General features: G+C 42.1%; 5 protein-coding genes and 1 long non-coding RNA gene across 7 annotated transcripts in view; 2 read left to right on the top strand and 4 right to left on the bottom strand.

The window, feature by feature from the left end:
- The first annotated feature begins 10 nt into the window (after positions 1 to 10).
- LOC6653069 (protein rhomboid) lies at positions 11 to 7,914 on the top strand. The gene is made up of 4 exons (XM_002075265.4): positions 11 to 436; positions 6,732 to 7,093; positions 7,167 to 7,509; positions 7,576 to 7,914. The coding sequence occupies exons 1-4, from the start codon at positions 194 to 196 to the stop codon at positions 7,882 to 7,884; spliced, it is 1,257 nt and encodes a 418-aa protein (XP_002075301.1). The 5' UTR covers positions 11 to 193; the 3' UTR covers positions 7,885 to 7,914.
- LOC124460534 lies at positions 21 to 3,838 on the bottom strand. The gene is made up of 3 exons (XR_006954448.1): positions 3,740 to 3,838; positions 3,503 to 3,634; positions 21 to 45 (listed from the first exon to the last, which is right to left on the bottom strand). It is a non-coding gene; the product is annotated as an uncharacterized LOC124460534 (long non-coding RNA).
- Positions 6,029 to 6,672, bottom strand: LOC6653070. The gene has a single exon (XM_002075266.4). The coding sequence runs from the start codon at positions 6,569 to 6,571 to the stop codon at positions 6,122 to 6,124; it is 450 nt and encodes a 149-aa protein (XP_002075302.1). The 5' UTR covers positions 6,572 to 6,672; the 3' UTR covers positions 6,029 to 6,121.
- A 648-nt stretch (positions 7,915 to 8,562) lies between the features above and the next one.
- On the bottom strand, positions 8,563 to 13,921 carry LOC6653068. The gene is made up of 8 exons (XM_023181290.2): positions 13,833 to 13,921; positions 12,918 to 13,294; positions 12,714 to 12,853; positions 12,239 to 12,658; positions 11,047 to 12,161; positions 10,626 to 10,982; positions 10,299 to 10,467; positions 8,563 to 10,205 (listed from the first exon to the last, which is right to left on the bottom strand). The coding sequence occupies exons 2-8, from the start codon at positions 13,282 to 13,284 to the stop codon at positions 8,973 to 8,975; spliced, it is 3,801 nt and encodes a 1,266-aa protein (XP_023037058.1). The 5' UTR covers positions 13,285 to 13,294; positions 13,833 to 13,921; the 3' UTR covers positions 8,563 to 8,972.
- A 57-nt stretch (positions 13,922 to 13,978) lies between these two features.
- LOC6653067 (UPF0729 protein GD16342) lies at positions 13,979 to 14,690 on the top strand. Of its 2 annotated transcripts, none has more exons than XM_047011691.1 (2): positions 13,979 to 14,048; positions 14,123 to 14,690. In XM_047011691.1, exon 2 carries the CDS (start codon positions 14,135 to 14,137, stop codon positions 14,447 to 14,449), a length of 315 nt encoding a protein of 104 aa, XP_046867647.1. In that variant the 5' UTR covers positions 13,979 to 14,048; positions 14,123 to 14,134; the 3' UTR covers positions 14,450 to 14,690. The 2 variants fall into 2 exon arrangements, with proteins under 2 accessions (XP_046867647.1, XP_046867646.1); XM_047011690.1 differs by having other exon boundaries at positions 13,979 to 14,053.
- A 1,696-nt stretch (positions 14,691 to 16,386) lies between these two features.
- The window catches only part of LOC6653066 (neurogenic locus Notch protein), a 39,869-nt gene continuing 28,673 nt past the window's right edge, over positions 16,387 to 27,582 (bottom strand). Inside the window, exons 6-9 of the mRNA XM_023181451.2 lie at positions 18,669 to 24,913; positions 18,302 to 18,605; positions 17,806 to 18,207; positions 16,387 to 17,733 (exon numbers count right to left, since the gene is read on the bottom strand). Coding sequence (XP_023037219.1) covers positions 17,387 to 17,733; positions 17,806 to 18,207; positions 18,302 to 18,605; positions 18,669 to 24,913 — 7,298 coding nt within the window. The 3' untranslated portion in view covers positions 16,387 to 17,386. The remainder of the gene's footprint in view (positions 17,734 to 17,805; positions 18,208 to 18,301; positions 18,606 to 18,668; positions 24,914 to 27,582) is intronic.

The following is a 27,582-nucleotide window of genomic DNA, read 5'->3' as shown; positions in this document are numbered from 1 at the left end:
TGGATTTTTTTTATTTGATTGTGTTTTTTGCTAAAAAAAAAAATGCTAAAAGAAAGTTTATAATCAATTAGCACTTGAAATCACAAATAACCAAATTCTACTTTAAAGTTTCGCATATAATTCGTTAGTGTGTCTGTGTGAAATTCTAAGAATTGTGAATTAAAGTAAGGTGCCAGTACAAGTACAGTACAGCATGCCTGTGAAGACCAGCGTCAGTCGGCAACAGAGCCAAACACCCGCCCAACAGCTGCAGCAACAGCAACAGCGAGACATTGAAAATGGACTCTATCCCAATCTGCCGCCAGAGCGTCGGACACCGCCAACAAGGCCGCAGACATTGCGCCAGGATACAATTGATATGGAGGAGATACCACTGAATCAGCTCAACACACAGGAGCCAGAAGATCGACGCAAAATGCGTGAGATATTCGATAAGGTACACAGCATATTCAGTGTGTGTGTGTGTGTGTGTGTGTGTGTGTGTTCCTGTTCATTATATGAAGTGAACACTGTAAATGCAATCGTGTGCGTAAATGAATGAATTTACTTGTTTCGTTTGTTTTCGGCGGTGGCTCTTGGGGAAAGTTGAGAACTAACGGTGAATCATATTTATCTGGCTGGATCTGTCACTCCCTCTCATTCTCTCTCTCTTCACTGTGAAATCTGCCCATTCCCTAATCTCCGTATGTCACTTGGGCCAAATGTCTGCCATTCAATTTTGCACCTTTAACGTAAATGTTTTTCTTGTATATAATTTTTGTTTTTCTGCTTTTTTTGACATAAAATGATATGGGGAAAAAAAAGAATTATAAATCTTATCGCGTCCGTGTAAGCAAAAAAGACAGCAGCAACAACAATAGGAACAAAACAATACAACAACAAAAAACCGGTTATAATTTATTGTTACCTTACGGCGGACAAGCATTGGCAAGGCGTTAGTCACTTAACCCCCAACGCCCCACCACTCTCCGCTCACCTTGCTACTGTTACCGCAATTGTTAATGTTGTTGTTGTTCCATTTTCATTATCAAGAGCAAGCGTGTCATATTCTCAGACCCTCTCTCCCCACTCTCATTGTACCTTCTTGCATTATTTACTCTCTTTTTCGCCCACATGGCAACAGTCAAAGGAATTGAAAGTGAACAGTAAAAAGGAGTAGCAGCAAAATAACGGATAATTTTTGGGCTGGGAATTCCTAAAATCCAAATTCAATGGCGAATAACGAAATAGCCAAATTGATAACCTGTTTTGTTTTCTCATTTTAAAATTAGAATTGGAAATATCTTATCGTATGCAATTAGCATATAACAAAAAACAGTAGAGTTGGTTTGATTCGATGGTCAATCTCTCCAGGCATCTATCTCTGTCTCTCGTGGCACATTCCATGGTTAAGAGAAATAGTTCTCTTAGAACAACTAACAAATATTGAACTAATCTTATCAAGTTCTGGTCAAACATTTAGTTTTCAAGGGAGTGACACTGGTGGACAGTTGTGAGGGAGGGTGGAGTGAGTGATATAATAACTAACCTAACACTTTGAGATACAGTGGCTCACAGCTTATTTCGTGCAGGGGTGTAGAAAAACTTTAACAGCGTGTACCTCTTAAACTATTGAAGATATCAAAAAAATTTAAATGCAGTTTTATTTAGTGATCATTTATACTATATTTAGTTACTTTATTGTTTTTGTTACTTTTAAAATAACTTTTAAAAATTAAAAAAATGAACATCAGTGGCTTTTTCTATGTCACAGCTTATTTCGTGCAATGCATTTAACCGTAAAAATTTATTCTAAACAAATTAAACTAGTATTTGGTGTGTCCCCCATTTTGTTTAATCACCTCTTTAATGCGTGTTTCCACTGAGAAAACCAATTTTTTGGTGACTTCAGGTGATATTTTTACCTATTCTTCCAGTGGGGCATTTTTAAGGTCATTTTTATTGCAAATTGACCTTTTCCGGATGGTCATGTCAAATTTTGCCCACAAATTTTCAATCACATTAGGGTCAGGAAACTGGACAGGAGGACTGACCACATGTGGGCAATCCCAGCTCAACCAGGACTTCACAATGCCGGATTTGTGTTTTAGGTCTTTGTCTCAATAAAATCGGAATCGGCCCTCTAGACCTAATTTCTCTCCACTTTGAAGTAAATTCGCCTTTAAAACCGATAGATACATATGTCTGTCCATTGTTCCTTCGATCAAAACCAGGATTCCAACTCCCGAAGCCGCCATGCATGCCCCAACCATGACACTTCCACCGCCATGCTTCATAGTGGGCTTATAGTGTCGACTAACCTTTGCCAAGGATCATGTTTCCCGCCCAATTTCTTTCTGGAATGAAATAATATATGCAGATGGATCCAAATTCAATATCTTTGGGTCGGATTGGATGCAATATGTTCGGCGCCAACGAAAAACCGTGCTTCATAATCAGAACTTAAACCCCACTATGAAGCATGGCGGTGGAAGTGTCATGGTTGGGGCATGCATGGCGGCTTCGGGAGTTGGAATCCTGGTTTTGATCGAAGGAACAATGGACAGACATATGTATCTATCGGTTTTAAAGGCGAATTTACTTCAAAGTGGAGAGAAATTAGGTCTAGAGGGCCGATTCCGATTTTATTGAGACAAAGACCTAAAACACAAATCCAGCATTGTGAAGTCCTGGTTGAGCTGGGATTGCCCACATGTGGTCAGTCCTCCTGTCCAGTTTCCTGACCCTAATGTGATTGAAAATTTGTGGGCAAAATTTGACATGACCATCCGGAAAAGGTCAATTTGCAATAAAAATGACCTTAAAAATGCCCCACTGGAAGAATAGGTAAAAATATCACCTGAAGTCACCAAAAAATTGGTTTTCTCAGTGGAAACACGCATTAAAGAGGTGATTAAACAAAATGGGGGACACACCAAATACTAGTTTAATTTGTTTAGAATAAATTTTTAGGGTTAAATGCATTGCACGAAATAAGCTGTGACATAGAAAAAGCCACTGATGTTCATTTTTTTAATTTTTAAAAGTTATTTTAAAAGTAACAAAAACAATAAAGTAACTAAATATAGTATAAATGATCGCTAAATAAAACTGCATTTAAATTTTTTTGATATCTTCAATAGTTTAAGAGGTACACGCTGTGAAAGTTTTTCTACACCCCTGCACGAAATAAGCTGTGAGCCACTGTATATACCACAATCCAAACACACATAAATAAATACATTTGTATGCACCTACACGTATATATGTACATACATGCATATGTATGTATATATTTAAGTATTATCACAAATCAGGCCAAATATCTTATATTATTTTCTCTTGTTAGTCATATTTCGAACTGTTTCGCGATCATAAATTTGACATTTGTGTTTACCCCTTTATTCTAGCCATGGAAATAAAACAAATTTTTCATGCCTACAACTACATACATACATAAAAATTGCATAGTAATAGTATGTACATATGTGTGTGAGCCACCTAGGCAAACAAAAGTACACACCTGTTTCGCTTTATATGAATTAAGGAACCGTTTTGGAGGATTCGAACTTGTACCAAAGTTGTTATCAGTAACACTTTGTTGCATGCGACTCCTAAGCCTTTTCTTGGCTTGGCGATTTATTGGGCAAACAATCTAAAAATATAAACCATAAATTGAAAAAGATTTTAACATTTAAAAATGAGAAAAAACGAAATATTTCAATACAAAAATCAAAAGTTATTTGTTTGTATAAATTACCAAGTTATCGCTAAAAGACGAATATTCTTTTATTGCCCGAAGCACTCTAAAAGTTTTTGCTTAAAAACATTAAACATTTTTAAGTCGACTATCACAGATGAGCTAAAAGGTCACTATGTTGAGAAATAAATCAGACCTAAATCAAAACAAATCTTATACAGATTTTTCGCAGATTTTTTTGTAGGTGGATCACTTGGCTCGCACATGTCCATACATGTATGTACATACATATGTATGTACATACTAGAGAGCTGCATGAATGCTAGAAAAATCAATTTGAGTTCACTGTATTTAAAACGAAATTATTGAATTGAATGAGTTTGAGAATCGACTTTAAGTAAATGAGTGTTCTGAAGTAAAACTCAGTCGCAGCACAACAGAACAAGTAAGAACAAGACATCTGCATGAGTTGCAATAAAGTGACATTCGAATGTAAAACAGCTAAATTGAGTTGAGTGAATATGAGTACAAAGTGGAATTAGTATAAATGAGTGAGTGATTTCGCAAAGCACTCGGACGCACAATGTTGAAGCAATGAGTGCGAGTGAGAACATGCGAAATTGAGAGGATATGTTTCGAATGTCAAAACGGTTGTTGATCTTTCCAAGAACAAGAGTTGCTATTTTTTGAATGCATTCGAAACAGTTCGGATTTTAGTATTTATTTGTATTGCAATTTTAAAATATACAAGATTACTATATAATATAACTAGTCTGGTCCGTGGCTCAGTGGGGACATACTCAGACTATAATACTGTTGTTATCGGGTTCAAAACCTCCTACAGAGATATGTAGATTTTATTTTTTTTTTTTCCAACTATTGATCCAAAAAAAATTGTTAAAAAAGTTTAACTATGAAAGTTATTGGCAAAAAATATAAAAAAAAGCTTGACAAAAGTCAAGCCTCTATCTCTATTACTCGTTTTGGCTTTTGAAGGACTTTTGTAAGGATACTCAATATTCCATACTGCACTATTCTATTCTTGCCGAAATTAATTACGGTTTAAATAACTCTTAGGACCTACTTAGATGTATATAAACATCCTGATTTCCTTGTGTTTTTAATTATTTAAAAGGAAGGATTGCGTCTTATGTAAACTTTTGCCAAGCTACTTTTTTTGTTTTTCAATAACTTCCATAGTTCAACTTTTTTAACAGTTTTTTTCCCCCCGAATAGTTTAAATTGCTTGTCCTCGAAATTATGGCATATCTATTTTTTTAATTTTCAATGCTGTTTACCGGAATAACGCAAAATCTTGGTCGTATGTAGATTATTTTTCGCAACTGTATGTACATACAGGTCTCAATGCAGTAAGCAGTGCTTACTAAGCACATCCATATGTATTCAGAATCCATATTTATACTATCCAGACTCGTTTCGCATTATGTGGAAGGTGAACACTTCACTTTGCCCACCTGAATCTAATCAGACCCGTGAATTTTTCCATACATTTCTATGCAATTGCATAGCAAATGCAATTTTCTTGAAAAACAAAACTACATACAAAAGGAGAAGAAAACAAATGTCTAAAGTTAGTAACGAAATCTGGACAAAACAAGCTAGGGAGTGAAAGAGATAGGAGATACATTTAGGGTTTCATTTTAATTTTAATCCAATTTATAGTAGCATCCTTTCATTCAAGTTGAATAATTCAGGAATCTCATTGATGTTTTTGAAACAATCCTTAACCCTTAACAAAGCAGTTAAGAACTTTAAAAGTTATAACTATATATACAGATTGGCCGATAAAAATAAGAAAAAAATTTCTAAATGCATTATATGCAATATGTTATGGGTCAAAACGATTTTCAAGACTCCTATAGAATTAGTTTTTAAGAAAGTTAAGAAATTCAGTGGGCAAAGCGGTAACCCTCTACTTCCTAGACCGCCGACAGGCGGGGGCTAACTTTATTGATGGCCCAATCTAATCCCGCATTTGGGTGCTTTAAAGCTTTCGCTGTTTCCCTGCCTGCAGCAGGTCTCGGGTTACAGATCTAAGATATATACGTGGTAAAGATTTCGATTTTAGAGAATGTCTTCGTGAGCGATTTCCATGTCAATGCAATCAAGAGGTTTATGCTGCCACCTCCCGACTGGCGGTGTAGGGGAGGGTGAATTTTTAACCAGTTGTCGCTTTGAAATGTTTTGTTTTTGCCATTAAAGTTAGCCTCGATCCTTATATGGCCACTTGGTTGGTTGATTATGTGTCCACTGGTTTTGACTTGATTTGGTGACAATTGCCAATTGCTCTACCCCGCTCCTCCCAATCCCCCCACGCACACACAACGCTTGTGATGCAAACTTACAATTTAATTTTTAGTTGAAAACTTTGATAAACAACAAAAGGGGTAAAGTTGGCGGACGACGGCGGGGGTGGTTCATCTAGTCCGTGTCTACAACCAAATCGAAGAAGGTATTACTCCTATGCCTAACTTGTGATGTATCGATGACATCATCGTCATCATCGGTTGTCGGCATGAGATCATGCCAAGGACGACTTTCGATCTCCTCATCGGTTGTGGTTAGAAGCTCCGTCAGGATGAGCATTTGCTCTGGATTGGAATTACGACGTTCTCGTTGCCTTTGTCGTCGTGTTGTCCTGGCTGTGGATTTGAGCTGTGGCTGAGCCTTGGGACCATTGGTAAAGAGATTGATGCAAATAAATAATCCGGCCATGCTGAGGGATATCAATGTAGCCGTCAGTATGCCAGCCGATTCCTGGTGGTTGTCGTCCAGCTCATCGAATTCTAGATCACAATTTGTGGAGCCTTCAATCCAGTTAGTTAGCCACGAGCCAACGAACCAATTTGTCCATTGTCGTGCCATTTCCATGATGGTAAGATAGTGATGGATTGATGAAGGGGTAGAGTGAGGAGATGCAGGGTTAGGGTGCCGTCCTAGTCAAGTGTAAGAGATTGAATGAATGAATGAGTTAACAAACTAGACAATTGAGAACTCAAGGCTTACTTATTTTCCCGTTCCCCGTTCCCAGCACGACTCTGATGGCGATGGTCACATTAATGTCCATGAACTGAAGGAACTCATCTCGGATGGCTATTGCCGGGACATTCCGCCCTACATAGCCGAACAGATACTGCGACGCGGCGATGCCGACAACAATGGCCAATTGGACTTTGAGGAATTCTATGTCATGTCGTTGCATCACAAACTGATGGTGCGTAATCTTCTGGCCCGCTACTGCCGGTATGTCGTGCCGCCACCCAAACCCCTGGAGGGCGATGAGCCCGATGGAGCCTATGAGAAGCAAATGTCCATCTGTCCGCCACCATTGACTATGGTCATATTCTCGATTATCGAGATTATTATGTTTCTGGTTGATGTCATTTATTTTCAGTGAGTATTTGGTGGTGGGAGTGGTTAAACTTGAACAATGATAAAATTGCCTACCGTCTGATTCTGATTCTAGGGACGATCCCAATCACACGGACCGCTTGGGCGAGAGCACCAATGGACCGGCAGCAACTCTGTGTATTTACAATCCTTACAAGCGTTATGAAGCCTGGCGCTTCCTTAGCTACATGTTCGTCCATGTCGGGATTATGCATCTGATGATGAATTTGATTATACAAATCTTTTTGGGCATTGCCCTGGAGCTGGTGCATCATTGGTGGCGTGTGGCATTGGTCTATTTGGCTGGTGTGCTGGCTGGTTCCATGGGCACATCGCTGACCAGTCCACGCATTTTCCTCGCGGGAGCCTCTGGTGGCGTCTACGCCCTAATAACGGCCCACATTGCGACCATTATAATGGTGAGTGGGTGATCAAACTTGTCTTTAACGCCAATCCATCCAATAATTTGAGATTTACTTCTGCAGAACTACTCGGAAATGGAATATGCAATCGTTCAGCTGTTGGCCTTCCTTGTCTTCTGCTTCACGGATCTGGGCACTTCGGTGTACCGCCATCTAACAGATCAGCATGATCAAATCGGTTATATAGCTCATTTATCGGGCGCTGTGGCTGGTCTCCTCGTTGGCATTGGTGTGTTGCGCAATCTCGAGGTGAGGCGCTGGGAACGCATCCTTTGGTGGGTGGCTGTTATCTTTTACTTTGCCCTAATGACAACTGGCATCATCATACACATCTTTGTGCCTGACTATTTCCCCAAGCCCGAGTACAACTAAAGGCATGGACGGGCAACACGGAGACAAACAGAAAAAAATAACAAACATTTAGTTATAACTTTGAATCGCTTAGCCCTTAGCCTTTAGGTTGATTATTCAAGTCCAAAGTGCACTTTGCTATTATTTAACGAAAAGTTGTTGTTGTTATATAAACGCGCACAACTTTGTTTAGACATAAACATACAAACATATATTTATACATACAAATCTACATACAATCTATACTCGTACACATATAATTTATTTCCAAAAAAACTAAACAAATGTTTATCTATATACATCTATCTATGTGTGTGTACTATACATATTTTTGATAACCCTTATATACATATAAATGGGATATACCATCCATATTTTGACTACCACACACATCTAATATCGTTCGTCATGACACAAATCCGATCTAAAAATATAAGAGATATATATATGTAGTATTGCATTTAACCATAGTTCTGATCTGCACATTTTTTTATGTTATTGCCATTTTTACATCTTTATATATATTTTTTGCCACACCCACAAATGTTCATAAAAATATTTTGCTACGATGATGTATTTTTTTTACGAACTAGAATAAATAAGGAATATAGTTATATATGTATATATATATATACACGTGAATGATCTATTAAAGAAAGAAATCTTTTGAATTAAATGCAGGAGAAATGCAAATAAAAATTTTGGTTTCTAAATAGAAGTTTTATTGATGATTCATTTCATAACATTGCAAAAAAAAATGTTAAACACATATTTCGGAATATACATATACCGCTGGATGAATTATCGATCCTAGCTCTCTCCCTATATAGCCACTTTGCAGCTAAAAAGGGAGAACACAAATATAAAATGTCTCCTCAGTTAATACTTTTTTGTTGTTGTAGTTTGTTTGTTTTGTGTGTGTGTGTGTGTGTGTGTGGGGAGGTTTCTTTTTTTCTTTGTGATGGCTCTCGAAGACTCAGTCTTGATATTCTCTGGGGGATTACAAAAGTATAAACGAAATTGTATATATATTGAAGGATAGATGAAGGATAGTGCAGTAGTTGGGACGAGAGAGATCGAGAGGAAAGTTATCCAAACGAAAGTTGGATTCAAGGAGCTGTTGGTTTTGGTTCTTTGAGCATAGGATCTTGATTCAGCTGCTGCCGCTGCTGCTGCAATTCCCGGTTCATTGGTTTGCCAACATCTGGCCGTTTGAGGAACTGAAGCTTTGTTGTGTCACGCATGGCTATTTTGGCCACACTTAGCCAGGCCTGCGGCATCATGTGATGCAAAATAGATTCGAGGCGTTCCATTGGTAAATATGCCACACACTGGCCATGATCAGTTTCATGGCAATCGTCGGAGCAGAAGTTTAAGTGATCATTGGCAGGAATGCCTGGAACGGGTCGACGCACTGGCACCACATCTTTGCCCTTGCACAGATAATTCGTGGCACTTAGTAGCTGAGTCGCGAGGCCCATCCGAAGAACCCTTAACTGATCAGCATTATCGCTGACCGCTTGCATCACAGCATTGGTCATATTGGCTGTATTATGCATACATTTGGGCATTAACAGGAGTTCCTCCAAGTTCTTGCATTTGGCCATTAGATGCCCGAAATCCTCATCCACATCCACATTGACCAATTCCAACCGTTTGACCTGACCAGCAGCAGACAAGCCCTGCATTATGTCGTGTATGGGAAAAACATCCATGAGCTTGTGTTCGTTCTCCAGTCGAAAATGTCGAAGATTCGTAAGAGCTGGCAATACCTCTTGGCCCAGTTGCACCCGATCCACATCCAAACAAGATCCCAACACCAGAGTCTCCAGTTTGGTCAATGCCTTCAGCTGAGCGATCTCCATTTCATCCAGATTTGTAGCTCCGCGCACACACAGCTCGGTCAAGTTGGTCAGTTGCCCGAGCGTGCCCAATGAATTGATTTTCGCTGAGGGATCAATCATGTGCAGTCGTAGTACCTTCAGTCCATGCATCGACTCCAGATTCGACAGACTGAGCGAGTTGCTGGTGCAAATGGAACGCAGTTCCAGCAGCTGTGTCAGATGCTTAAATACCAAATGCAAAAACTCCGCATCACTGGGATCGGTGCGTAACACTCTTAGAGATTTTAATATACGCAAATCACCGGTCAATCGCAATTCCGGTTTAGCCAATATCATGCCCATCATGTCCAGATCCCTTGTGCGATGACGAGCCAACTCTCGCATGCAAATAATCCAACTACTAATATAAGTATCCCTTAGGGTGACGGATTTCCAGACACTTCTATCCCGACTGATCATGGCCCAGGTTTTGCACACATGTGACATATTGGCACGTTCCTTAGAGTGAGAAAAAGAGAGAGAGACAAAGACAAAGACAGAGAGAGAGAGGGTAGATTAAATTAGTGAACTTAAATGATGACGGTCACTTACCTTAAGGGTCATAGTTTTCATAATGCCCATTAGGACTTGACAGCCATTATGAGCATTGCCCAAACTCTCCAATATTGCATTCTGATTCAATTTCTTGGGTCCTGCTATGCGCTTGTTATAGAGTTGATCGTATTTACTATTCCAGCCATCTATTACCGCTTGGGGAACTCTGAAAAGTGGCGGAGGAAAACATAAAGTTGGCTTTAACAATCTCGACTGGATTACAGACTGAGGGGCATTCGATGGTATGAAAGAGATGGATGAGGATGCGTAGATATTACACTAAATTCTTTGCGACTCTGTGCTTGAGTAGGATGGTGGACTCACACGGGAGAGGAACGACGAGTTGAAATTCTTGGCGGATTGTCCAAAATTGAAATTGCTTTACGGCCACCAATGACCACAATCTCCTGCCAGCGAGGCGTGTCAGGACTTAGGACGTTATCACTAAGCAATTGGGCAGGAGGCAATTGACCCGGTTGTTCCATTTGCTCGCTTATTTCGAGCATACTAGCGCCACTGACATTGCCATCTTCATCTTCCACTTCGGCTTCGTTGTCGGCGTCGTTATCAAATGAAGAATCCTGACTCTGACTCTGGTTAGGAAGCTTTAATGGTGCTGCAGCTGCTGCTGGTGGAGATGGTTGCTGTTTCGCTGCCGTATGCTTGCTGGATATCTGCGCACTGCAAAAAAGAGAAGCATCAGAAGAGAAGCTGGCGGAAGATGGAACAAATAATCCAACATTACCTACGCTTGCGCGAAGAGTTTACACTAGTGGCACCGGCTTGAGAATGGCCCACACTTGAACTATTTGACCCATTGGTGGACGCCGTCGCCGCTATTGCTCGGGCATTGCCTTTAACGGCCATGGTGGGTGTCCATCCTTCAGGCGGGGGACTAGCTCCCTTGGGTACCTTCGGTTTGGGCACCCGTTTACCGGACACTGCCGGCGTGGATGAGAAGAAACTGGGCTGCGACCTCGCATTGACCGGCACAGCACGACGCACTAGCTCAAACTCTGGACCCACTTCTTGTGAAACGCGTTGAAAGCAAAAGTGATCAATTGTCAGATCGCCCTTGAGTTGGGGTATAATGTCTTCACGTGACCGAAACTTGCGACCCTCGGGCGAGATGAAGAACACATCGCCGGACCGTCGATGGGTATCGGTGCTGGGCAAGACCAGTTCACGTTTCCAGCCATGGGCAAAAGGAAGGCGATAGTGTTCATCGGTTGGCTTTAATTTCGGTGTCGGTGGACGACGCGTCTGCTGAGCCGACAGTCGCTCCGACCTTTTAACGGTGGCCGACGTCTCTTCCTCCTTGGTTTTCGACAAAAGCAAACCACTTGGCGGTGCGTGTGGTTCATCTGCATTTATATCTACTTGGGGGTTGAGCGGTTTCTTCTCCTGCTCCTGTTGATGCTGCTCCTCCGCCTCCTCTTCCTGCTCCTCCTCCTTCTTGTGCACTACTTGTTCTTCCAGCTCCACTTTCTGTGGTTTATGCACAAAATTAACATTGTCTATTAATGACACATTTGCCTCACTCAGAGATCGTTGTCTGCTCGCATCCGCATCACGTTCTGTGCTACTCGCGACACTGAATGATTTGGAGCGTCCACTTAGTCCGCATCCTGATGGCAATGCTGATATTTTTTTACGCTTAGCTTGTAAATGTTGCCTATCCTGTTTCGGATCTTCATGGCCAGCAACATCTCCGTTGCCTTCCCCCTCTGCCTTCTGGATAATGCCACCAGAAGCACTTCGTTTACGTATACGTAAAACATCTTTATCGATTTCATCATCGTCTTGTGGTGTTGCTTCCTCCATAGGCTTTCCTATTTCCGTCTTTGGAATAACATTTTCCTAATGTAGGAGAGAGATGTGGAAATTGGGGAAAACATTTAGTTAGGTTCATAGGTTCGATTAAGGTAAGATTTAACCTTCTGTTGCTCTTGGTCTGGTTCAATGGTGCGTGGTAGATCAGTTTGTTGGTCCTCTAGTTCTGGTTTAGGTTCTGGTTTTGGTTCCTCTACTTTTGCCGGGGAATATGCAATTGCACTTGGAGTGATCTTAGTTGTCGATATCAGATTAATGCAACTTGATGTTGCTGTTGTTTCTGTTGTTAGAGTTGCTTGTTCATCTGATGGGGATGCTGGGATCGGTGTAGGGATTGAAATTGGCTGTTGCATGGCTGTTGGTGTCGGTGTAGTAGCAGTTGAATTCGGATCAGAGATTGATGAGGATGCGGATGGAGAGTCCAAATGCTTTTGCTGCTGTTCCGCCAGCTCTGTCTCATAACGTTCTGGTGGAAAAATGCCCAGGCCGCTGGCACCAATTGACCTAAGATCGCCAGGAGACGGCTGCATGGATAAATGTTAATGCTGATGAGACGAAGTCAACAGATATTCTTTTTACCTGTCTCTCCGATTCCGAATCGATGCTTTGGGTTGAGGATAAATTTGGAAAGCTTCCCGAAAATCCAATTAAAACTGAATCTCTCGAATTGCGACGATCCTTGGATTTTTTGGTCTTCTTTTTCTTCGGTTTTCGTATGGCTATGAATGAATGGTGGGGTAAATATGTGGGATAATGATGAGGGGGATGGTGTAGAAGGCTTACCACCAGGTTTAGGTTCACTGGACGGTGTGGGCGACGATGAGCCGCTGCTGCTGCTGGAGGAGCCGCTGGAGGTAGTGGTGCTACCGCTACTGCCGCTAGTGGTAGTAGTGCTATCGCTCAAATCACCAGTGGACACCGACAAGGCCCGTTCCACAGCATTGGCATTGGCCAGCAAGACACGATCCCGTAGACTGGTCGGACTACGATGATGGAATAGATTGTGCTTCCTATCCGGTGAGTGAGATGTGAATTTTGAGGATTTACTTAATCGAGACTTCGAACGCTTGTATTTCTTGGCATAGTCGGTGGTTTTGGCAGCAGCCGCTGACGACGACGTACCAGGAATATCATCATCCGCTGAGCTCATGGTGCTCTCTCTAGAAAACAAACAAAACTAATCAATCAAGCACTATAAAATACCTGGACAGGATTATATGATAATCGGATCTTTGTGTTTTTCTTTGCCATACATCTTCCCCCACCTGCCTTTATTGTTTTATAAAAAGTTTGAAATCAAACGAGGTAACGGTGAAAAAAGCAAAAAATGTTTGTTTTTTTTCTGCATAAAGCTCACTCGCGTACACAAACACATACACTCAAAATGGGTTTACTTTGGCAAACATTTCAACTGTTCTTTAGCGGTACTTTAATGGATAAAAACAATGTATCAATGTGCAAGTGTTTGAAGACACTAACGGTTGTTTTACACAAACATACACAAAGCAAATTTTACGCACAAGCCTAATTGTCTGCTTTGGATGTTTGTATGTGCCTACATACATATGTACGTATATAAGTGCGTGCGTACTCAAGATACAGAACCCGGCAGCCCTATTTGATTTAATCAAGAATGTCACTCTATGGATTCCAATTTCCCTTTTATTGGCACACCTCAACTACAAAACACGTACGTACTTTCACAATAAACAGCAATCAAAAGATACTTCAAACAAAAGTAAAATTTGCAAACCGCGTTCAATGCAAACTAGAGATGGCAAAATCATTGGGCACTATTTTGCATTTGCCAACACTGGTTTTAGTATTTTTGTGTTATCTGTCAGTGCTTATACTTTTCGATAACATACCAAAAACTCTATTTAATTAATTGTCAAAAAAATAAAAATTTAAGCAGTAAGGTTGATTGGTTTTCCTTTTAATTTTAGCAAATAAATTTTGTTAATAAACCGAAGATCTTTTTCCCTTAGCTAGTTGATAAAATGGTGTGTGTGCCTTGCTTCATAATTCCGTTGCTCCTCTACATTTGGCACAAATTCATTCAGCCCATAATTCTACGCTACTGGAACCCCTGGGAGAAGAAGGATGCCCAGGGAAATATAATTAAAGCGGGGCCCGATTTCCCATTCGAGTGCAAGGGTGGCGTGTGTCCCTTTGTCCCCGGTAGCAAGGGCAAAGATCTAACAGTAAATACTGACAACGATACCCGGGAAAATACAACAACATCGACCACGACAGCTGACTCAAGGTCGACCGCTGAGCCCGTCTCCACCTCGGAAACGAAGAAGCAAATCTAGTCTTAACATTGATCTGAATTTCATCTACACATACAGATGATTATCATATATTCATTTTCGTTTTGGCAGCAATTAAGTTTTCACTAAAAAACGCACACACAGTCACCAAGCAGCGTATTTCCAGCACCCTCAGACCATGGTGGATTTAATTGTTTAGTTGTTTATTCTAAATAAAAATGTAATTTTTTACGCTTAATGTACCAATATATTCCATAGCAAATATATATTTCTAAACGTTTAATGACACTGTCACATTAAGATTTTGAAGATTGGTCTCAACCTATTTGCCTTACATATGTACATATATAGGGATTCAGTTCATTTGGCTCCTTAATTTCAAGAAAGTTCTTGTAAAATTCAATGAACAAAAGTCCAAAGTATCTCAGTAGGTATTTCTGAGTGGCTACAAGTTCTTGTCAATATAGTAAGCCTTAACAAATCAAATTAGGATTCTGACTTCCATCTTTGGATTCCATTCCAAACTTCATATTACACTAGTATACAGCCGTTTAGGTGCAAGGTTATCATTTTGTTTTCTAGGGTAATTTTAATTTTAACTGTTTTTGAGGTTACATTTTTTCGATGCATCAAACCTTATTTAATTTAAAAATTTGTTTCCCCAAAAATTAGATCTTTTTCAGCATGTTTTTAACAGGTAACCAATTAAAATTTGCACCTATATGACAATAAATTACAATTCATGAATCCGAATCGGATCTGGGGTATTGAAAATGACAGAGGGAACACAAGGCCTAATTTTAAAAAAGCTAAAGGCATTAGGCATTTTCAAATCTTTAACCCTCTAGGACTTAAGAGTGTTCTGAGCCACAAATCGATATTTTATAAAATCATTAATACTAACCGTTATTTTAATCATTTGGGACATTAATTTGGGATAAAAAGATTCATATGTTAATTCCAACTTTAAAAAATTTGTAATATTTTTCAAAAGCTATTAGTTCTTATTATGTGTCAAATTCTATGATAATCGATTAAAAATTATAGAGGTTTAAAGGTTGAAATTCTTTAATAAGTTTTCTTGAGAAATTTGCAAATTTGGATTATAGCCGAGGTATATCGGCTATTCATGCTGATCAAAAAAAGATATACTTTATGGAATCGAAAACATCCCCTTCTCTGCGTTCCGACTAATTTCATAATACCCTCTACTATAAGGGTGCAAATTTGAGTTTGGCTCAATTTGAGTCTGCTCGGCTAACTGCTTGCTACTCCATATAAAAAGAACTGCTTGCCATTTCATACAAAATTAACCGCTTGATCCAGGGTTTAGAAGGGACCTTTGTCCCTTTTTTAAAAAGTTGAAATAAAGTTGTATCTCTACCACTATTCCCATAAAATTATTACAAAACTGATCAAAGAGTTGTCAAAAAAAAAAGAAAATGTTCAATTTTATCTTGATTTTTAAAATAATAATTGAATATTTTATTTGTTTATCTCAAAAAATGGTTTGCATTTTGTATAGGTCTATTTAGCTCTGTTCTTCTTTTAAGGTTTTTTAGATTAAAAAAATACGAACATAAAAAAAATTGTACAATTTACACAAAAACACGCATATTACAAAAATTGTCAAAGAGATTAAAAATGAAAAAGAAACAAGATATTTAAAAAAAAGAAGGTTTTAATGCAAAATTAAGCAGTTTTGTTTGTTGTGTGGGGATGGTTGTTTTAACTTTAACTTAATTAATATTACTTCTTATAAATATATTTAAAAACGTGGCTCTGTCCTGTCATTTGTATTGTTCTTTTTTTGTTTATGTAAATAATTAATTTAATAATTATAATATGTCTTTTTGTGTCTTTTTTGTTTTGCTTGTTTTTTTTAATGTTTTGTTTTTTAACTTAATACAAACAATTTATGAGAATCTTTTTACAATTACCAGTAGATTAAAAAAAAAAAACCAATTTGTTGGTAAAAATTTACTTGTATATATAATTCGTGTATATGTATAGAGCTAACACTTTTTTTATTGGAATTGTGGTTGTTTATAAGCACTTTAGTTTTGAAACTAATTAACTTCAAAATTGATTGGTCATATAATAAAATTTATAAAACTTAATAGTAGTAAAAACGTTTTTTTGTCTTTTTTTTTGTTTTGCGCTTAAGTTAAGCTGCTAACTTAAGTCAATGAAACACAAGCATGTGCTCGTTATGCTTGTACTATATACTACACATATATGTATGCTTATTCTATGTTTGATGTTGTTTCTATATTCTATATGCTTATACTTGGAGAAAGTAAAATGTAAGGGAAGGGGGAAAAGGGCTGGGAATTATTCCTAAATTTTTATTAACGATAAGTTATTGATAATTTGCGCTAAATGTGTAAGTTTTCGTTTCATTTACTGGAAGATACGATGACATTTCGATCGACCAAATCGAATGTCTTCTCAGTTCTATATATATGTTCATATATATATATATCTATATATGTATATGTCTGTATAAGTATACAATCTAGATCATATGATTTCAAGGCGCACTGTACAACAATGTTTGAAAAAAAAAGTTGTAAAAAAATAGCATAATTAAAAATAATTTAAATTACTAAAATTATTACGTTTGAAATCTTTAAATTAAAGCTTAAGGCCTATCCAAAAAAAAAAAAATAATGAGACACGCGAGCGAATAAAAATGTTCGATTCGATAATATATTATTGATTGCTCTGGACTCTTTAAGAGCCACACGCCTCCCTATATATATTATTATATAGTATGGTGTATGTGCATGGTATATGTATATAGCCCGCCCATCCGTTCTAGTTGTAGCCATAACTTTATCTATCGTCTCTATGGATCTGTTGAAGAATTTGTTCCTTAGAGTAATTGTTATCCTTATATTATTTCTATTATTCGATTTTTAATGTTAGATGTGTGGGTGTGGGTGTGGGTATGGGGTGTGTGTATGTGTGTTATGGTCAAATGTAAATGGCCTCAGATCCCTTATTGGCCTGATGTCCACCGGATATATAGAGGTTATTCGCCGCCGGCGATTGTACACCCTCTGACCAATCTGAATTCGAACGCGGCGATGAGGATGACCAATGACCGGGCGATTCGGGTGAGGGTGTTGGATAGCTATCCAGTGTCTGAACCAAATGCTGTGGCGTATGGCCGCCCGAATGTTGGCTAGGTGGCGTTAGGTACTGATAGAAGGCCTGTTGATTATGTTGCGATGATGGCGATAGCATATTGGTTGAAGGTGATGAGCCGGACATTGAACTTTGTATCGAAGGCGGATTCATTTGACCCGAGTGAAATGAGTCTGCAAGATTGGAAAATGGGAAATAGATTAGAATGAAACGATGATAATTTTTTTCATTTGCTTGCTACTTACCCGGAGATCCACAAAATCCATTCAAGTCCAAACCTGCTGAACCGAATTCCAGGCCTCCAATTGCTTGTTGCTGCTGTTGCTGTTGCTGCTGTTGTTGCTGCTGTTGCTGCTGTTGTTGTTGCTGCTGTTGCTGCTGCTGCTGTTGTTGTTGGGGCGTTAGCGATTGCATTATTGCACTGCTCTTGGAGGATTGTGGTGGAGCCAACATAATGCCCATATCACTGCCCGTGGGCGATATAATGCCCAGACTGACGGGTGAACTCTGTGGTCCCTGGCTGCTGCCACCCAAAAGACTGTTCAAATTGCTGCCAAATTGCTTCTGTTGTGTGGCATGACGCATGGCCTGTATATGGGTCGGTGAGGTGGGCAAACTGGGTCTCGATTTGGCCGGCGATGGTGAGCCTGCGTGAAAGGAAATTAAAGGTAGAAGAAGAAGATTAATTAATCATAATCAAAATGAAATCTAGAGAATCAGAGCATCAGGAGATTCACTTACCCAAATAGGCATGTGGCGATAGGGCCAAACTGCTTTGCACTGAATGCGGTGGCGATTGATTCGAGTAGGGTGGACTGAGACCCTGTTCATGGCCATTATTATTGGGGATCAGACCGCCGCATAGGGTGTTCGTGCTGCGACCGATATTGTTCATGCCTCCAAGACCTCCTCCAACGCCCCCGTTTCCTGCTTGACCATTAAGCATATCCTGCTGAAATGGCGAACCCATGGAGTAGCCATAATTCTCCAGCTTAATCATGTCGAGGCCATTGCCAACTGGCAATGATTGTAGGGATTGGGCATTCTGAAACAAAATTGATTGGGTTAAATATTGGATAATCGGGTGGTAGATTATAAAGAAACTCACCTTGATGCAATCCTCATAGCTCGGCGGCTGTTTGGTGCCATTGTTGTTCGGCGGTGCTGCCATGGCATTCGAGTACATTGAGCTGGTATCGTAGGGACTCGATAGATTGCCCGTGGGTGATTGATCCATTTGTTCCGGACCCGTCGTCGTTCCGCCCCCTCCTGATGTTCCATTTGTTGTTGTTGTTGTTGTTGTTGTTGGTGGTGGCTGCTGTTGCACTTGTTGCTGCTGTTGCTGCTGCTGTTGTTGTACTCCTGGCTGGCTGTTGTTGTTGTTGTTGTTGCTCATCAACTGCTGAGGATTCATCCCATTCATGCCTATACCGCCGTTCATGGCCTTTTTTGAAGCCGCATTTGCCTTTTTTGAGCTCGCCTTGCGACGCAAACTACCAGCACCGACAGCACCCACGAGGGCTGCAGCATCCAAAAGGTTATCCGGACTATTGTTACCCTCGATGAGTTTGGCCTTTTTGGCAGCCTTCTGTTTGGCCGTTTGACTGCTCTGCTTGCTGCCAGCAATGCCCCCATTGCCGGCGCCGGCGGTGATGACCGTCGGTTGGGTTATCAATTGCGGCTGCTGACCCGGTGGCGGAGAACCGATCATCGTTTGCGGTGTCATGCTCAGCATTTGCGGTGAACGTGGCACATGCTCGTCCAGCAGGCGTACAATATCATGATGCAGCCGCTCACTGGCCACGTCGCGGGGAAGACGATCCATATGATCGGTAATCTCACGATTGGCAAAGTTATCCAGCAGAGCTTTGCACGCCTCGTAGCTGCCCTCGCGAGCGGCCAAGAACAATGGCGTCTCATCCTTATCATCTTGGGCATCTCGGTTGGCATGATGCATAAGGAGAATGTTAACAGCTTCGGTATTGTTGACTGCCGCTGCCCAATGAAGTGCCGTCTTGCCGGAGTTATCGGCCGCATTAATGTCCGCATCGGCCGTAATTAGATCCTCGACCATGCCCTCGATGGCCAACCGCGCAGCTAGGATGAGTGGGGTCGTTCCATCGTGCATGCGAGCATTCAAATTGGTGGCCCGATTCCTTAAAAGAATCTGGAATACACCCATGGCATCGGCTGCCACGGCGGCATGCAGCGGTGTTCTTCCAGTATTATCCTGACAATTGGCATCGGCTCCGGCATCGAGGAGACGCTTGGCCGCATCCGCTCTGGCATAACGGGCAGCCAAATGCAATGAAGTCTCTCCCGTCTTATCCATGGTGGCATTCAGTTCGGCTCCCTGCGCCAATAGATCGGATATAACCTGAGCAGTGCTATCATCGTTTGTATCGATATCCTCGCCCGTATCCAGGCCACCGCCACGAACAGCGGCAATCATCAAAGGCGTCAGGCCACATGGTCCCCGGGCATCCACATCATGCTTGCCACCATCCTGATGTGTTGGCGGTGTCATAATGGCTCTCACATCGGCAACATCCAGATGAGCCTGTGACCAGACACGCTGATCCGCCTCCTCGTACTCACTGACCATGGTGTGATCACTGGTATAGCCACCATTGGTCCCAGCCATATTCAGACCGCCCAGCATAGAGACGGGTTCGTTGCGCTGTCGCTTCGGTTGTGGCATATCCGATTCATCGTCGGACCAATGATGACCCGAAGCGGATGTAACCATGCCTCCACCCACACCCTGATGACCCGCCAAGACACCCTGTTGCTGTTTATTCAAATTTCTCATCTCCTGTCCATGGGGATCGCGACGACGACGCGACATAATGCCAGCGGCTGGGGCACGGAATCCCTCCGGGAACCAGGTGACACCATGGGCACGCTTTCGCTGCGTACTCAGCACCATGCCGACAAAGGCCAACGCAATGATCACCAGAATAATCCCGGTTATCACATACTTAACATTCGCCGATGCCCCATCCATGCCGCCATCATAGTCATCAGGACTGGGTACACCATTCACCTTGTAGATGGGGAAATTCATGGAGCGCATTGCCGCTGTAGCGGCCAAGAAATCGGCCGCTTCGGCGGCGCGATTAAAGCATTCCGTGCACTTGCGATTATCAATTTCCAGGAAAATCTGTATTCCCGTCTGTCCCTGCCGCTGGGTGGACACAATTTTGTGTTTGCGTATGAAATCCGTATCCTGGATTTCACTTTGCATCGGTGTCGACCCTCGCCACATGAAGATCATATCATTGCCTCGCGAATCCTTCTTGATTTGCACATTCGTGCGCAAGACATAACTGATCTCTCTCAGAAATTTGGCCTTCTGATCCTCAAATTCTTTATTATCCATCAGCATGATGATCGACATGGCGCCTTCGGCCAATTGTGGGGATATGTCCTGCTGCTCACAGTCGAGGCCATCCCAACTGCATTCGGCATTGTTGCAGCCATAGTCACAGAGTCCGTTGGCATAGTGACTCTGGCAGTAGGCATCATAGATGGTGTTACAACGCTTCAGTGTCTGCTCACAGTCGCGTCCATCGTAGAGGCAGGCGGCATTGTTGCACTGCTCGTTACATTGGCCATCCATGAACGTTCGCCGACAATCCGGATCGGAGCAATTAGCCCACGGATTGATGCCCAGCGAGCAGTCATTGCCATCGAACTCACAGGCATAGCTGTTGCATTCCTTGTCGCAAATGCCGTTGCCCATTTTCTCGGGACATCCCCGCTTCGTGCACATGGCTCGTTGTTGTTCCAAATCAATTGAATACTTGTTACTCGCTCCACTCCAGCCAGGATAGGATAAGTCATATGTCTCGCACCGTTTACCGGACCATTTGCTCGGGCACAGGCACTCGTAGTCACCCAGAAGATTATCGCAAGCTGCTCCCTGGAGACACGGATTTGGCTGGCACTCGTCCATGGTATCGATTTCACAACGCTCTCCGGCCGTTCCGCGTGGACACTCACACCGATAGCCAATCATATTCTGGTCATCGATCTGACATTTGCCCGCCTCGCACGGATTCGAATCGCAATCCTGTCCACTGAACTCACAATTCTTGCCATAATACCCGTCTGGGCAAAGGCAGTGATGGCCAATTTGCTTGGGACTGCAGTGACCACCATTTTCGCATGGCGACTGGACACAGAAATCGACCTTGTGCTCACAGTGGCGACCCATATAACCAGGGCGGCAGTTGCAATGGAAGTTATTAACCAATTGCACGCAATCCAGGGTGCCAGCATTGGAGCAGGGATTACTTAGGCATTCATTGATGTCGCCTTCACAGCGGGCTCCCACAAATCCGGGCGGACAATTACATTCGAAGCCTCCGACACGATCTATGCAACTGCCATTATTGTGGCATGCCCCAGCCACACAGTCATCCTGATTCAGTTCACATAGCATGCCCAGTGTTCCGGGTGGACAACTGCAACTGTAGTTCAGGACCAGGTCGTGGCAGGTGCCACCATTTTGACATAGATTTGGGGCACAGTCATCGATATTAATCTCACAGTTCTGGCCCTCGAAGCCATCGCGACACTTGCACTCGTAAGCACCGATCAGATCGTGACAAGTGCCGCCATTATAGCACGGCTGTGAGGCACACTCATCGATCTCCTGCTGACAATAGCTGCCTGCATATCCCTGGGAGCAGTAGCAGACATGGCTGTTGCCGTGATCCTTGCAAGTGCCATTGTTGCACAATTGCCGCAAGCTCAGTCCCTTGCGATCGGCCGCATCCTGACAGCTGATCGTCTGCACATCGCACAATTTTCCGGTCCATCCCGCCGAACACTTGCAATTGAATTGATGCTTCACCTGGCTACAGGTGGCCCCATTCTCGCATGGCGATTGACTGCACCAGTCCACATAATCTGAGCATTGTTTTCCAGTAAAACCACTGGGACAATGGCAGGTGTACTCATCACGTTGCTCATGACATGTCGCTCCGTTGAGACATGGCTGGGAATCACATTTGTTCAGCTTATATTGACAATTGGCCCCACTGTAGCCGGCCAGGCAACTGCAATTGTAGCCATTAATGCCATCGATGCAACTGCCGCCATTGAGACACGATCTCTCCGCGCAATCCTCGTCATTGGTCTGACAATCGATGCCACTGAATCCCAGGGGACATGTGCATGTATAACTGTTCACATATTGATGACAGGTGGCTCCATTTTGGCAGGGCAAGCTCAGGCACTCATTGATATCCGTCTCACAGTGTTTGCCATCGAAACCATCGACGCACAGGCAGCTATAATCGCCAATCCCGTCTAGGCAGGTGCCACCATTTTGGCAGGGAAACGAGGCGCAATCATCGGTATTGATGGCGCAGTCCCGTCCCTCATAGCCCTTTGTGCAGAGACATCTGTAGGATCCGGCGATGTTCAGGCAACTGGCTCCATTCCGGCACGGTGAACTCTGGGCACATTCATCGATATCCTCGTCACAATAGCGTCCCGTGTAGCCAACTTTGCAGGTGCATGAGAAGTCAAGGAAATTGCGACTTGGTGTGCATTTGGCCTCATTGCGGCAACGATTGCTGGCACACGGATCCAGTTTGCTCTCACAGTCCCGGCCCGTAAATGGAACCTTGCAGACACACTTATAGCCATTTACCTTGTCGATGCAGGTGCCACCATTACCGCACGGATTACTCAGACAATCATCGATATTCGTCTCGCATTTGTGACCCGTATAACCGGGCATGCATTGGCAACTGAAGGCATTGAGCTTATCAAAGCATGAGCCGCCATGCTGGCACGGATTACTGCTACACTCGTCGATATCCAGTTCGCATCGTTTGCCATTGTAACCCGGTGGACAACGGCAACTGAAATCATTGACGCCATCCTCGCAGCGTCCATCATTGACACACGGATTAGAGGCGCATTCATCGACATCACTCAAACAGCGGGCATCATAGAATCCACGTGGGCATTCGCATTTATAGCCATTGACCAAATCAATGCAGACACCATCATTGGCACACGGACTTGAGGCGCATTCGTCGATATTCTGCTCGCAGTGCTGACCAGTGAATCCGGGAACGCACTGACAACTGTACGAATTGATGCCATCGATACAGGTGGCACCATTATTGCAGGGATTACTGTGGCATTCGTTCACATTGATCTCACAATTCTTGCCGCTTGTGCCGGGCAGACAATGGCATAGGTAGCTCCCCAAACGGTCTACACAATGACCACCAAATTGACAGGGATTCGATTCGCACTCATTGATCTGCTTTTGACAGAGATAGCCCGTATAACCCGGATCACAGACACATTTGTAGCTATTGTCGCCGTCAATGCATTTGCCACGATGACACGGATTCGAGTCACAATCGTTGATATTTATCTCGCAACTAGCTCCAGTGTAACCCGGTGGACATTCGCAGCTGTAGCCGGCTATGGAATCGTGGCAGATGCCGCGATTTCGGCATGGCTGCGATTGGCAATCATCAATATTGATCTGACACCGAGATCCCGTAAAGCCCAGGGCGCAGCTGCACTTAAAGCCGTTAATTTTATCGTGACAGGTGCCGTCGTTTAGACACGGATTCGATTGGCACTCATCGATATCGATTTCACATTGATATCCCGTAAAGCCAGGCATGCAGACACATCGGAAGGTACCCGGATCGTCCAGACAACTGCCCTCATTTTGACACGGATGCGATTCACATTCGTTGATGTTCGTCTCACAGCGTGGACCCGTAAATCCCTGCGAGCAATTGCACATGAAGCTGCCCGGAGTATTCACGCAGATGCCATTGTGCTCGCACGGCGATCCCTGATCACATTCATCAATATCTTCAGAGCAGTCTCCGCCCTTATAACCGGTGGCGCATGAGCAAGCATATGATCCATTTATCGGGCTGGTATCGCAGAGGGCATCCGCATGGCAGGGATTCGAGGTGCAGGCATCTTCCAAATGGCACAATAGACCCGTTTTACCGGGGGTACAGCGGCAATAGAAACTCCCAACACCATCAATACAGGTGGCCCCATTGAAACATGCCGCCTGGACACAATCATCGATATTGACACTGCAATCGCTTCCTGTCCATCCGTTCACACAGATGCAACTGTACGAGCCGTGCGTGTTCGTGCATGTCGCTCCATTTTGGCAAACCGACGGCCGCATCGCACACTCGTCCACATCATCCTCGCAATAACGGCCCGTGAAATTTGGCGGACAATTGCAACGATAGTCGTAAATGCCATCGACACAGGTGCCACCGTTTTGACAAAGATTACCTGGACAATCATCGATATTCTGTTCACAATTCTTTCCTTCGAATCCTGTAATGATAACAAAAGTAAACAAGAATGTAATTAGCAAACAAACACGATCATGAAACTATAGAAACTATACGTTAGCGATCTCATTTTTGGATGATTAGATCTTACCAATTTCTGATATAGTCTAATATTATTTTCAAAATGGTCATACTAAAAAGCAACAGATCTCTTGCTATCTTACTCTACACACACACACTTTATCACATGTGTGTGTGTGCAATGAAGTGCATAAACAGATTTATGGCAAGATCATAAAATGCTTCAATAAACGAAAACGTTTACAAGAAAAAAGAAAGAAAAAAAACAAAGCAAAGCAACTAAACCAAGCCAAAACGAAAGAAAAAAAATTATGAAAAAAGTGGTCGTCAGGCAAAGGAAACAAAAAAAAGACAAAAAAGAAAGAGAAGGAGCAGTAGACAAAGCAAAAACGACGCTTAAAAGAAGAAGAAAGAAGGAGAAGAAAAGAAAAAAAAAACACGCTGCTGCGCATGCGAAGCGAATGAACAAACAAAATGTAAACTGAAAACAGAGGACGCTATGCGAGAAGAGGCGGGCCATACGAGGCGAGGCGAGGCGGTGCATGTACATATACATATACATACACATACACAAACACATACATACATACACAACACGTCTTTTGGTTGTTCTTTCCCACGGTCTCATATCTGGCCAGGCCCGCCGCTAAAGCCGAAGCTATCTTTTGAATGCGCGCCAAACGAGCGCAACGAACGAACATTGCTGAGCGTCAGTACTTCAGTTCATCAGTTCTCCCTCCCCCTCAAATGGACGGATGGACGGTCTGACGGACAACCACAAGCAATAACCAACAACAATGAAAGAAAAATGTTGCTTATGCTTGCTTACGCTCTCGCTCGCTCGCCTCTCTTGATCAAGTTTTTGTACATACAGGGTGTTTCACTTTTCCGACTTTGCCCAACAGCTGATGGATGACATTACAGAGAGTTGTGGTGTGTTCGTGTGTACTTTGGACTTTATCAAATTGGATTAAGGCTGGCTGGGACCAACAATCGATAATTTCATCATACAAACATATCACTTACAATTTGAACATTAACTCTTTCCGTTCACATAAACAAACGAAAACTCTCTAATCTTTGTATGTCGAAATTTAAGTAGAACAAGAATATATGTAGCTAAAAAGAACACCCTTTATCGAGTGAAACATTTACTTTACTTTGTATTCAAGGAATTAAAATCGCACTTTATGCTTGCTGTCTCTCTCTCTCTCTCTCTCTCTCTCTCATTTTCACACACACAGAAACACGCATACAAAGCATAACCTCTCTCTCTCTCTCTCTCTGTCGCCCACAAGCTTTGCTTTTTATTGGATTTTCTGGTTTGGTCTATAAAAGAAGGGCCGAAAACAATGTGTTTGTGTATGTTTATATGTATGTATGTATGAATGTATGGTTTAATTTTGTGTTGCTGCTGTTGCAGCAACTTGTTGCCTACTTGCCTCTGGCAGCCTTAAGGAACTTGGGGTAGAGACAAAGAAATATGAAGTGGCATTTTCAATATGTGTGGCGTTTAAAAATAAACCAAGGCATGTTGCATGTTGCTTGTGGTCTTGCATGTAGCAATAACATCTGCTCCACACACATGTTTCATATTCGTTTCGTTGCAGCCAGTAAAAGAGATGAGAAAAAAAAAGTCACCCAGTCACTTAGTGACCGCACTTTGAACTCTTCAACTTGCCCAAAGGAAAGGGGGAGAGAGGAGCCACAGCGACATCATCAAGAACAACACGAACATTATCAACAAGCGGCAACTTGCGCTGCAATTGCAATTTATGGCAGCCAATTGCTGCATCTGTACGCGTGTGTGTCTTATTAAAGTCAATTTGTTGCAATAATTCTGCAACATACATACATATGTATGTACATATATCTGTGTGTGTGCAACCATTGTTCCAATTCTATGTTTCATTTCATGAATTGTATGTATGTATGTAGTTATATTTTATGATTTGTAGAGAATTATGGATATCTCAAGTCTTGTCTCAGTCATTGCGAAAGTCTTCAGTTCGGGTGTTTTGTGATCATTTCTGTCAATTGACCAGTTGAAAACTAAATGAAAGATATTTTTATCAAAATTCTTCTCTGGTAAAACCGTTATACATACATAGTTCTGTTTGTTTCAGAAGCTGTGTGTACTTTGATCCTTATCTAAGTAACTTGGCAAACAGAGAACGATTATTGGGAGATCTGATTTATTTTTCCGTTTGATTGTCTCATTGGGATAGTTGGCACATTTGTCCGATTAGTAATATTCTTTCCATTTCATAGTTGAAATCGATAAAATTTAATAGACTTGTTTATAATAGTCGGTGAACCAATTAGAATTGGCCATTTTTACATAAGCTAGAGTGAGTTCCGCCTGTAAATTACTCTCATTGCAATTCTCAATTAATTCATTTCAATTGAAATGAAATTGCAGAAATAAAACTACAACATGTGTGTACATACATATGTGCATATGTAGACGAGGGGCCTCAGGGGCTATGATGAGAAGAGGAGCTACTAATTTTGTTTAATTGCGCCCAATCAAATATTCTAATGAGTCTCGGAGCGGCAATAGATCGTGTGAAAGTGTGACCAAAGCGCAATAAAAGGCAAACTGCAATGCAATGTAATGCAATGCAAAGC

The sequence above is a fragment of the Drosophila willistoni genome (assembly GCF_018902025.1).
Source record: "Drosophila willistoni isolate 14030-0811.24 chromosome XL unlocalized genomic scaffold, UCI_dwil_1.1 Seg142, whole genome shotgun sequence".
Taxonomy (NCBI): domain Eukaryota; kingdom Metazoa; phylum Arthropoda; class Insecta; order Diptera; family Drosophilidae; genus Drosophila; species Drosophila willistoni.
The sequence above is the reverse complement of the archived record's forward strand: the minus strand, read 5'-3'. Positions and strand labels throughout refer to the sequence as shown.